Source organism: Canis lupus, chromosome 26 (genome assembly GCF_011100685.1).
Source record: "Canis lupus familiaris isolate Mischka breed German Shepherd chromosome 26, alternate assembly UU_Cfam_GSD_1.0, whole genome shotgun sequence".
NCBI classification, from domain to species: domain Eukaryota; kingdom Metazoa; phylum Chordata; class Mammalia; order Carnivora; family Canidae; genus Canis; species Canis lupus.
Window position 1 is genome coordinate 25,354,140 of NC_049247.1, and position 12,960 is coordinate 25,367,099.

The window sequence follows — 12,960 nt, forward strand, 5'->3', positions numbered from 1 at the left end:
TTGTTCAGTTTGTCAACATACAGAATAACACCCAGTGCTCATCCCGTCAAGTGCCCACCTCAGCGCCTGCCACCCAGTCATGCCCATGTACTTATGTTTTGATGGAAACATTCCTTTCTCTTCCATCCTCGAAAGACCCAATTCGTTTTTCAGCGTCTTCAAGGAATACAATGCAGATACTTAGGTTACATCTGAATGTGTCTAAATCTGGACACATTCAGTAGCTAGAGGGAGGAGATTCAAATTATTGGTGGTGATAGTAGCTAGAGGGAGGAGATTCAAATTATTTTTTTAAAATTAAAGAGAGTTTTTGGAATTAAGACTTTGGGTTGACATTTGATACCAAGTATTAGACACTATACTCCATTATATTATGAATCTCATTTTATGACCGAGGTATCATGTCACTGAAACATGATAAACACACCCGCTAAACGCCTGGGCTGGACATCACGTTCCTAGTCATATTCTGAATGCCAAGTTCTAGCATTAGAAGACCTAAAGCTATCATTTGTCTCATTTTTATTCATTTGCCTTTTCCCACTCCCCCTGCCCCAGAAATGCCTAGCTGTTTCATGTGTTTGGTGTTAATTAATTCAGGATTTTTTTCACAGGGAGCCTTTTGGGGACTGATCATAGGATTTCTGATTGGGGTGTCCCGTATGGTGACTGAATTTGCCTATGGAACTGGGAGCTGCATGCAGCCCAGCAACTGTCCCACGATTATCTGTGGAGTGCACTACCTATACTTTGCCATCATCCTCTTTGTCATTTCTGTCGTCATCATCCTGGTTGTCTCTCTCTTCACCAAGCCAATTCCAGATGTGCATGTGAGTATCCATTTTGGGGATGTGTCCTGCCCTTGTTTCATGCTCACGCTGCAACACCCACTTTGTTGTCCTTTGATCAATTAGATATCTCACACTAACATGACTACAACAGTCCATGCTTGAGATTGGTTTTACATAGAAAAACACAAGCAGAAAATATGGTGTGCCAGCAAAGCAATATCAAGCATGTGTCTTCAGCAAGAGTCCTCATAGTAGTACATATTTTGGTCCAGAAGCTGTTCTCTGGATCCTGCTCCCCAAGAGACAGCACAGGTGCAAGGGAATGAATCACATGGATAAGCACAAGAGTTAGTCTGGCTTACATGCTCATGTCTCAAATAGGAACTTAGATTTCTTCTAGCAGTTCCATGGCATAACTTCCACGGGTCCCAACAAGGGAGATACTTAATTACAAAAATTACCACACCCAGGGAAATTTGAAGTCTGATATACCATTAATTTTTCCCCCAATTAACCCTCCAAACAACTATCAGTATAATTTGATAAATTTCAAACAATATCAAAGTCTAATTGATTCAAGACTCCAGAAATGGCAATTACTCTTTTTTAACTCTAGATGTCACCCTTGGTTTAGGATTTATTCATAGCTCCCCCAGTGCAGATGAAGATTTCCAGTTATAGGTCATTTTTTACCATAAGCAGTATTATCTGGTAATCCAACATAGCTAATGTTTTACCTTTCCCAGGCTTCCAAGGAACAGAGCTAGAGTTAACCCAAGATCATATTAACCCATAAAGAAAGAGAAAGGACTTTGTTAACTTTTTACTCATGCATACACAAATATAGGGATTTATGGAATCCCTAAGAGACTTTCAACCTCATTGCCAAATTTTCAAAGCTATGACTAATCTTAATGTCAAACAGACTGTTTTTATAGCAGAAGAACCACCATTATGTTTATTGGCTGAATCTGTCAATAGCTTTCTTTGCACTGTATTAATTGATTCCTGATGTCTCAGTGTTTGCAAGTATTGCAGCTCAAACACATTTAGCTCCATGATTCTTCTTGAAGTAGAGAAGCAAGGTAGTCCCCAAAGAGGGCATAGTTGGAATGAATACATTTCATTGACTTTCAGACTTCTTCAAATTTCTGGTTTCATTTCCAAGAAACTGTGTCTTCAGCTCTATTCTATTCGAATATGACTTATGATTCTACAGTTTATCTGCTTATAATGTGACAAACACATAGTACAAAACTCTGCTCTTATACTACTGGTCTGGACAAATTGGTGTTTAGTCTTCTTTCTTAGCACCAGGGCTAAAAGGAACAAACTTGGTTATCATATGTAAGAAGAGTTCATTAATTTGACAAACATTTCTTTATTCAAGGCAGGCTCTTAGTCTCTGAATATTATAAGGATTTGTATATCCATGCATATAATTTACACTGAAGTACTCAACTTATTTAGAGATAATGTGGATGGAAACTGTTATCTATGTTTTTGTTGGTACTGAGAGACCACAGTACCTCCTTTTTTGTTGTTGTTTTCATTTCTTAATGAGTTTCATTCAGCAAACACTGGCCAAATGAATGCCTTAAATGGAGCACCTCCAATGTTCACTGTGTTCTAGAGCAATAACTAGCCATCCACTGACACCTTCCAAGAAGTGATGCACCTTTTCCTTTCTTGATGCACATCTTTTTTATTCTCTCAACTTCTGGTCCAATATGCTATTTGGATCTTTCTGCCAACCTGTTTTGCTTTCTCCACAGCTCTACCGCCTGTGTTGGAGCCTACGCAACAGCAAAGAGGAGCGTATTGACTTGGATGCTGGAGAAGAGGACATCCAAGAAACCCCAGAGGAGACCCTTGATATAGGTGATTTGTGATTTGGAGCCTATCCCAAGCCTTAAAAAAAGTTACCCTTCCAACAGCAAGACCACCTTACTGAAGTTTTTGCAAAATGCCTACATCAAAGCTCAGATCTCTCTTTTAGGAGTAAGGAGTGAAGTGGGAGATGAGATGGATAAGTGGGTTTTGGGAAGTTCACTCTGAGACCTGGTCAAGGGGAAGAGAAAGGTGCAGAATCACAGCAGCCTCCTTATACCTCATAGTTCACAGTGCGCAGTAAGTATGAGTCGGGTATTTGCCACCCTGACTTGATTTGGGAGCATGGCCAGGGAGAAGGGAAGAGTCAGAGACTGTGAACTGAAAGTAGATGGAACCTGAGCAATGGTGAGTCTAGTGACATCAGGAGGAGAGGTGAGAGGCTCTTGGGGATCTTATCCCGACATAGGATTTAGAAAATAAATTTTCTCTGAAGTTCAGTAAGATAATGCTTAGTGAGGATCCAGAGATTTATCCTGATCATGGAAAAAACTTTCCTCAGCTTGTGTGTTGGAACCTTTTCTTCTTACATTTGGTGCACACATGGACGATGGTTGTGGAGGCATGTGGTGTGCAAAGGTGTGGGAGCATAAGGTCATGTGTGGTTTCATCCGGTGCCAGGCCAGAGGTCTCATCATTCCATCTTAAGGAGAGCACAGATGAAGCAGATTAAGTTCTGAGAATGGCCATCAGAAATGTCATAGAATCCTAGCTCTGGAAAGGGCCCTAGAGAGCTTTTGGTCTTATGCCCTTATATTACAGACATGTAAATTGAGGTCCAGGAAGGGAGAGGTTTTGCCTATTATCCCATCTTTGAAACAATCTGCTTTGGTCTCTAAAGACTTCTTAGTTCTGAAACCTGTGACTCTGCATGTACTGGAAGGAACCTGGAACCATAGGCAGTTGAGATGTTGTTGAAAAGGTATACCTTTCCTGCTTCCTTGGAGCAGGGAGGCAGGAGCATGCTACTTGCTTCTCCTACTTCCAAAAGTGCCTTCACATTAAGTGAGAATATCAAAGATTTAAAAGGGACATAGATGAGAAGTCTTTTGAATGTTTTAATCTGGATGAAGAGATTAATTCTGTAGCAGAGGGCAGATTTAACTCTGGGTGGAATTTTATTTTATTTTATTTTATTTTTATTTTTATATGATTATCCAGTTGTGCTAGCACCATTTTTATTTTATTTTAATCCCAGTATAGTTAACATACAGTTGCACTAGTTTTAGACATATGGTATAGTGATTTAACAATTCTGTATATTACTCAGTGCTCATCAAGATAAATGTGCTCTTTTTAAATTTTTATTTATTTATTATTTATTTATTATTATTATTTTTATTGGAGTTCAATTTGCCAACATGTATCATAACACCCAGTGCTCATCCCATCACGTGCCCCCCTCAGTGCCCATCACCCAGTCACCCCCACCCCCCACCCACCTCGCTTCCCACCACCCCTTGTTCGTTTCCCAGAGTTAGGAGTCTCTCATGTTCTGTCTGTGTCTCTGATATTTCCCACTCATTTTCTCTCCTTTCCCCTTTATCCCCTTACACTATTTTTTATACTCCCCAAATGAATGAGACCATATAATGTTTGTCCTTGTCCGATTGACTTATTTCACTCAGCATGGTACCCTCCAGTTCCATCCACGTCAAAGCAAATGGTGAGTATTTGTCATTTCTAATGGCTGAGGAATATGCCATTGTATACATAAACCACATCTTCTTTTTTTAAATAAAATAATTTTTATTGGTGTTCAATTTACCAACATACTGAATAACACCCAGTGCTCATCCCGTCAAGTGTCCCCCTCAGGGTCTGTCACCCATTCACCCCACCCCCGCCCTCCTCCCCTTCCACCACCCCTAGTTCCTTTCCCAGAGTTAGGAGTCTTTATGTTCTGTCTCCCTTTCTGATATTTCCCACACATTTCTTCTCCCTTCCCTTCTATTCCGTTTCACTATTATTTATATTCCCCAAATGAATGAGAACATACACTGTTTGTCCTCCAATTGACTTACTTCACTCAGCATAATATCCTCCAGTTCCATCCACTTTGAAGCAAATGGTGGGTATTTGTCGTTTCTAATGGCTGAGTAATATTCCATTGTATACATAAACCACATCTTCTTTATCCATTCATCTTTTGATGGACACCGAGGCTCCTTCCACAGTTTGGCTATTGTGGACATTGCTGCTAGAAACATCGGGGGGTGCAGGTGTCCCGGCATTTCATTGCGTCTGAATCTTTGGGGTAAATCCCCAACAGTGCAATTGCTGGGTCGTAGGGCAGGTCTATTTTTAACTCTTTGAGGAACCTCCACACAGTTTTCCAGAGTGGCTGCACCAGTTCACATTCCCACCAACAGTGTAAGAGGGTTCCATTTATCCGCATCCTCTCCAACATTTGTGGTTTCCTGCCTTGTTAATTTTCCCCATTCTCACTGGTGTGAGGTGGTATCTCATTCTGGTTTTGATTTGTATTTCCCTGATGGCAAGTGATGCGGAGCATTTTCTCTGTGCCTGTTGGCCATGTCTTTGTCTTCCTCTGTGATATTTCTCTTCATGTCTTTTGCCCATTTCATGATTGGATTGTTTGTTTCTTTGGTGTTGAGTTTAATAAGTTCTTTATAGATTTTGGAAACTAGCCCTTTAGTCTAGCTTGCAAATATGACTGATACGTCATTTGCAAATATCTTCTCCCATTCTGTAGGTTGTCTTTGAGTTTTGTTGACTGTATCCTTTGCTGTCCAAAAGCTTCTTATCTTGATGAAGTCCCAATAGTTCATTTTTGCTTTTGTTTCTTTTGCCTTCATGGATGTATCTTGCAAGAAGTTACTGTGGCCGAGTTCAAAAGGGATGTTGCCTGTGTTCTCCTCTAGGATTTTTTTTTTAAAATTTTTTTATTTATTTATGATAGTCACAGAGAGAGAAAGAGAGAGAGGCAGAGACACAGGCAGAGGGAGAAGCAGGCTCCATGCACCGGGAACCTGATGTGGGATTCGATCCCGGGTCTCCAGGATCGCACCCTGGGCCAAAGGCAGGCGCCAAACCGCTGCGCCACCCAGGGATCCCTCTCCTCTAGGATTTTGATGGAATCTTGTCTCACATTTAGATCTTTCATCCATTTTGAGTTTATCTTTGTGTATGGTGTAAGAGAATGGTCCAGTTTCATTCTTCTGCATGTGGCTGTTCAATTTTCCCAGCACCATATTTGAAGAAACTGTCTTTTTTCCAATGCATAGTCTTTCCTCCTTTGTCGAATATTAGTTGACCGTAGAGTCAACGGCCCATTTCTGGATTCTCTATTCTGTTCCATTGATCTATGGGTCTGTTTTTGTGCTAGTACCACACCGTCTTGATGACCACAGCTTTGTAGTACAACCTGAAACCTGGCATTGTGATGCCCCCAGCTATGGTTTACTTTTTTTAATATTCTCCTGGCTATTTGGGGTCTTTTCTGAATCCACACAAATCTTAAGATGATTTGTTTCAACTCCCTGAAGAAAGTCCATGGTATTTTGATAGGGATTGCATTAAATGTGAAAATTGCCCTGGGTAGGATGGACATTTTCACAATATTAATTCTTCCAATCCATGAGCATGGAATATTTTCCGTCTCTGTGTTCTTCCTCCATTTCTTTCAGAAATGCTCTGTAGTTTTTAGGGTATAGATCCTTTACTTCTTTGGTCGGTTAGGTTTATTCCTAGGTATCTTATGCTTTTGGGTGCATTTGTAAATGGGATTGACTCCTTAATTTCTCTTTCTTCATTCTCATTCTTAATGTATAGAAATGCCACTGACTCTGGGCATTGATTTTGTATCCTGCCACACTGCGAATTGCTGTATGAGTTCTAGCAATCCTGGGGTGGAGTCTTTTGGGTTTTCTATTTACAGTATCATGTCATCTGCAAAGAGGGAGAGTTTGACTTCTTTGCCAATTTGAATGCTTTTTATTTAATTTTTAAAAATTTCTTATTTATTTATTTAAATCTATTTTTTATTGGTGTTCAATTTGCCAACATATAGAATAACACCCAGTGCTCAGGTACTAACCCCCCTCAGTGCCCCTCACCCATTTATCCCCACCCCCCGCCCGCCTCCCTTTATACCACCCCTTGATCGTTTCCCAGAGTTAGTCGTTTCTAATGGCTGAGGAATATTCCATTGTATACATAGACCACATCTTTATCCATTCATCTTTTTAAAAAATTTTTATTTATTTATGATAGTCACAGTGAGAGAAAGAGGCGCAGAGACACAGGCAGAGGGAGAAGCAGGCTCCATGCACCGGGAGCCCGACGTGGGATTCGATCCTGGGTCTCCAGGATCGCGCCCTGGGCCAAAGGCAGGCGCCAAACCGCTGCGCCACCCAGGGATCCCTATCCATTCATCTTTTGATGAACACCGAGGCTCTTTCCACAGTTTGGCTCTTGTGTACATTGCTGCTATAAACATCGGGGTGCAGGTGTCCCGGCCTTTCATGCTGTGTATCTTTGGGGTAAATCCCCAGCAGTGCAATTTTTGGGTCATAGGTCATAGATCTATTTTTAACTTTCGAGGAACCTCCACACAGTTTTTTTAAATTATAAATTTATTTTTTATTGGTGTTCAACTTGCCAACATATAGAATAACACCCAGTGCTCATCCCATTAAATGCCCCCCTCAGTGCCCGTCACTCAGTAATCCCCACACCCGCCCACCTCCCTTTCTACCACCCCTAGCTCGTTTCCTAGAGTTAGGAGTCTCTTATGTTCTGTCTCCCTTTTTGATATTTCCCACTCATTTTTTTTTCTCCTTTCCCCTTTATTCCCTTTCACTATTTTTTATATTCCCCAAATGAATGAGACCTTACAATGTTTGTCCTTCTCCGATTGACTTATTTCACTAAGCATAATACCCTCCAGTTCCATCCACGTCGAAGCAAATGGTGGGTATTTGTCTTTTCTAATGGCTGAGTAATATTCCATAAATTCTCGTTCAGCCATCTTACTTATAACCTTATTGATTAAATCCCTGGCAGTAAGTACTCCTTCCTGTTGTTTCTTTTGGGATAAATTTCTCCATCTTGTCATTTTGCCCAGCAAAGAAAAGATGAAAGAAAGAGAAAACAACAATATAACAATAACAACAACAATAGAACAACAAGAACAACATACCCCCACTAGATCCTGGGTGTGTTTTTGTCTACTTGTTAAAAGAAACTAGAACCCAAATTAAGAAAGAAAGAAACACACACACACACACACACACACACAGACACACACACAGACACACACTACAATGTAAGGAAACAAAAAGTTAAAATAATATAAAGTATATATTAAAATAAAAATCAACAAAGGATTGACAAAAGTAAAATAACTAAAAAATGTAAAACCAAAAGACTAAAGAATAAAAATACAAAGAATGCTACATATTCTTTTCCCTAAGAGCTGAAGCTTCGAAGCCCTCTGTGATCAGTAAACTTGGTAAGCACCAGTTTTTTCTTCTGGTCTTCTAGGGCAGGGGCTTGTTTCCCTGATTCTCAGGTGGACTTACCCTAGTGGAAAAGTGCCTGCAGTGAGCAGAGGTCGAACTTGAAGTAAGCGGCTCCAGACTTCACTAGGTGGCGCTGTTTTGCCTCCTGAAGGCTTTCAGCGGTGATGGGCAAGATGAATATGGCTGCACACTGCTCTCTAACCTTGGAGCTGAAAATTTGCACCCCCCTCACTCTACAGTAAGCCCTCACAGAAAAGCAACCAATGTGTCTTGTCTACCTGGTTTCTGTCAGAACTCTGTGTTCACCTGATCTGTGACTTTTTATCTCAGGCATGTGACTGAGTCTCAAAACTCCAAATTTTATGGACTCCCATGGCCTGCGCACTGTTCCTCCCAGGGGAATGTGAAGTATCTCTTCAGGATTCTGTCTTTTGTTGGACCCCATCCCAGGAATGCAGTCATATGACCATGCAGTGATTCATAGTTGATGGCAACACAGAGCAGAAAGGCAATACCTAGATTCGTTGTTTTCAGCAAGCATCCCTGCTCCTTTGCCCGGGAACTCAGCTAAACTTAGGCATCACCCATTCTTTTTATAACTCCAGGGATCCTCTTACCATGCTGTCACAGCTGGGATTCTGCTCTGCTTCACCACCTAAGAACTTTTAAGCCAGGCACATCTCGGCTGTAGCAGACTTCTAAAAGTTCTGTTGCTTATAATACATTGTGGTAGCCTTCTTAAGCAGCCTTCCTTATCTCTGCCATATCCTCAGCTATGCTGCACCAGATTCAAGTCTTTACACCTCTTACCTTCCAAATTTTGGTCCACTGGTAGACTTGCAGCATTTGTTTTCTCAGATCTCTGATTGATTTCTTGGGTGTTCAGAATGATTTGATAACTATCTGGTTGTATTTGAGAGACAAGACAAACTTAGGGCCCCCCTACTCCTCTGCCTCTTAACTCCTCTGTTTTGTCCATTTTAATTACTATGTGTGTGGTGTCTACCTCCTTGGGTTGTTGAGGGTTTACTGTGTCTCCTGGATCTGGAATTCTGTTTCCTTCCCCAGATTTGGGAATTTTTCAGCTATTGTTTTTTCAAATAAAATTTCTGCCTCCTTTTCTCTCTGTTCTCCTTCTGGGATCCCTATAATACAAATGTTATTACACTTGATGGTGTCACTGAGTTTCCTAAGTCTATTTTAATTAATTAATTTGTTAATTAATTAATAATATTATTTTTCTCTCCTGTTCAGTTTGATTACTTTCCATTACTCTGTCCTCCAGGTTACTGATTTGTTCTGCTTCCTCTAGTCTACTATTTATTCCATCTAGTGTATTTTTAATTTAAATTATTGAATTCTTCGTTTATGATTGGTTCTTTTTTATATTTTCTGTCTCATTGTTAAGGGTCTCACTGAGGTACGCCACTCTTTTCTCAAGTCCAGTGAGTATCTTTATGACCATTACTTTAAATTCTCTATCAGGCATATTACTTATTTTCATTTTGCTTAGGTCTCTTGCTGTGAAGTTGTCCTGTTCTTTCATTTGGGACATATTCTTCTATCTCCTCATTTTGTCTAACTCTCTGTGTCTGTTTCTATGTATTAGGAGAATCACTTATGTCTCTTGCTCTTGAAAGTAGTGACCTTATGAAGAAGAGGTCCTGTAATGCCTTGCAGTGCAGTATCCTCTGTTCAGCAGTACAGAACTCGTTCAATCTTAACTCAAAGTGAGGAGGCAGGATATTGCAAAGAGATAGTGTGGGATTTGGATTCAGGAAGAACCGGGATTGAATCCTCACTTCTCTATTGACTCCTTGTGCAAATGATTCCATTTTTTCTAAAGCTTGGGTTTTTAATATAAAAGTATTCTAAGTGATAGCATATACTTATAGCAGTGTTAGAAACATTGAGCAAGATAATACTCCATTTTAAGAATTGGTTATAATTGTCACCATTATGATTGCTACTAAGGAATACTTTTCTGAGTTGGTCTGAAAAGGGTGAACAGCAAGAGTGCATCTATCAGGGATTCCATAGAGGAGACTTCCACCCTGGCTGGAGAATTGGCTTAGTGACTTGTGAGGTTCATGACAACACTTGAATTCTGTTGTTTCTTGGTCAACTCATGGTGAAAGCAGACGGAAGGCCCTGACCCATTAAAGTAAAATATTAAGATCTCTTGAGGGCTTTTTATAGATAATGGTTGTCACTGTCACCATTTTCTGAGAAACAGCATGAAGCTGTATCAACTTCATGTTGTCATCATCACCATCATTGTCATCATGATTGATAATGATATGATCATGATATATTTTATTATGAATATCTTACACTAGTGATTCATTTTAGCACCATATTTTACTTTTAAGCAGATAATACAAATATAATTCTTCCAAATTTGTGATGGGGAAAAAAAGATATAGAGACTTTCTTAAGGCCACCCAGCCAACCAGGCATTTCTCCCTTGGGCTGGTAAGTAAGCCCAAACTTTTGTTACTTCTCATATTTCTGTCCTGGTGGAATGAACAAAGTGGAGAGGGACAAGGAAACTTGCCTCTCTTTCTTAAGTGCATGAAAGAAAAGAGAGTAGAAGGAGACTAATACCTCTTGACATCTGCTACACACTGGGCATCCTCTCATAGAATCTTAATGGAGAAGGTATTATTTATCCAATTTTACCTGCACTTGAAGACAGGTGAATTAGCAAAACCATAAAGCTGAGTTTTAGTTCCAGTTCTGACACATATATGTGCTTAATCATTACGGTTATTTGCAATTCTAAAAGTCTGTGACTCTTAAAAAATGGGAGAATGGAGAGAAGTAGTCTCTGACTATGGTATTGAAAACACAGTGGGCTTGATTTCATATCTAGTGAACTATAGACCTGGGATTCTAACCCAGATTTATTAGCCTTTAATGTCACGCTGTCTCAGAGGAGAGAATTGGTTCCCCTGGTGGTCATTCACTTTGAATGGCAGGGCCAATTGGGTGGTTTGATTCAGCAGTATTGATATGCAACATCAGATTTTAAGCTCTGGAAGTTTTCATTTTTGCTGCCCTGTGTCGGGGAGTATTCAGACCAATTATTACCACATGGCTGGATCCATGGCTTTGGAACTTTTTGGAACTTTCAGGTATAACCAATATGCTCCTGAGTAGTGCAAGTCTGACTTTTCCAGTGATGTGGTAAGCAAATATGAGTTTATGTATTTCAGAGGTGGGTTTTCCATGTTGTTCATGTCATAGTTTCCCAGTCTGATGCTAACATTTCTTCTCATAGACTATTTTTTTCCTGTTTGAGCCTGACTTTTCTAAATCAAGATATATTTGGATTGGCCTGATAGAGATAAAGCTTAATTTAGCTGATCACAAAGACGTAGAATCCATCTTTTACCATCATCTTATAAATAATCAAGTTCACTCAAACATTTTGTACAATTTCCACTCCTGCAAACAAGAAAATTGGGATATGTCTGCAGAATGACAGATGTTCCATGTCATGGCATCTTCCCTAAAACCTTTTATACCTTTTCTTTGACACAGAAGTTCCTGAGGAGAAAAAAGGATGCTTCAGGCGTGCCTATGACCTATTCTGTGGCCTGGACCAGCAGAAGGGCCCCAAGATGACAAAGGAAGAGGAGGAAGCTATGAAGCTGAAGATGACAGACACCTCAGAGAAACCTTTCTGGCGAACAGTAGTGAACATTAATGGCATCATCCTGCTGTCTGTGGCAGTTTTCTGCCATGCATTTTTTGCCTGAGCCTTGCCTTCTGCTGCAGGCTTTGTTCAGGAAGGCCAGACTTTTTACTCTGTCTTCTTTAGTTCTGTTCTGTGGTGTTAAGCCTGTGATAAACCAGTCAGTTGTAAATTTTGCCCAGTTGATAAATGTGTAATTTTAGGCTAGCTGAAGAAAAGTCATTAATTTGCTGTTAACTTATGTATTTGAGGCCAGTGTGATATCCTCAGCTGTACATATTAGAGCTGCAGAAGGAAAATCCAACTCAGTCATATCCAGGAAAAGGCACACTAAAAAAGAAGCCCTGCTATGTGTAATGCAAGTTTTTCCTCAGGTAGATTCAGTGTGTCAGTGTTGTTTGTGATTCTTAAATATTATTTTAGGAGTTGTGGTCTCCCTGGTTCATGCCACTTTCCCTTCATGACTTTCCCCTCATTTTTTTTAAGAAAAAATTTCCCCTCTCATCATATACCTGTCAATTTTTTTCTAGCCCAAGAAGAACCAATCTGACAAACTAATGAATGCATTGAAGTTGAAGATGGGAACTTGATAGGGTCCCTGCCCTGGGTGTTTTGCTATTTGAAGAGAAAGCTTGGGGTTGGCAGGACTTACCCCAAGGGGATGGATGCAGGCACCAGCCTCAGACCAGTGTGGGAAGTGGGTAATCTTGAGTCAAGGCGATTTTCTAGTTTTCTTTAAAATGTCCATTGTGAGTTCCTCATGTTTGAGATTTTACTTATTTTGTCATTTAATGTGTCTGGAATGTCTTAGGAACTCAGCAATGCTTATGGACCAAATGGGTGATTTGGACACTTATTTATAAATACTTGCATTATTTTTATGTAAGCTTTGCCCTTGGTTAATTTTTTTCTTGTGTGTGGCTGCACACAATACAGACTGGTGACTCTCATCAATTGAAATGCATTTTCCAGAGACCACTCTTCCTCATGGTGTGGATGTTGACATATGAGCTTAGAAACCGATCTATGTCACATAAAAGAACAAATGTACCTCTTGGGGCATCTGTCATCTCAAAAAAGCCACAGTCTCCTG

At 40.1% G+C, this 12,960-nt stretch overlaps 1 protein-coding gene across 1 annotated transcript in view; it reads left to right on the forward strand.

Annotated features, from left to right (window-relative positions):
- Window positions 1-11,931, forward strand: part of SLC5A1 (solute carrier family 5 member 1) — a 71,339-nt gene extending 59,408 nt beyond the window's left edge. The window contains exons 13-15 of the mRNA NM_001007141.1: window positions 615-830; window positions 2,567-2,672; window positions 11,714-11,931. Of these exons, the coding sequence (NP_001007142.1) occupies window positions 615-830; window positions 2,567-2,672; window positions 11,714-11,931 (540 nt within the window). The remainder of the gene's footprint in view (window positions 1-614; window positions 831-2,566; window positions 2,673-11,713) is intronic.
- Window positions 11,932-12,960: the final 1,029 nt, after the last annotated feature.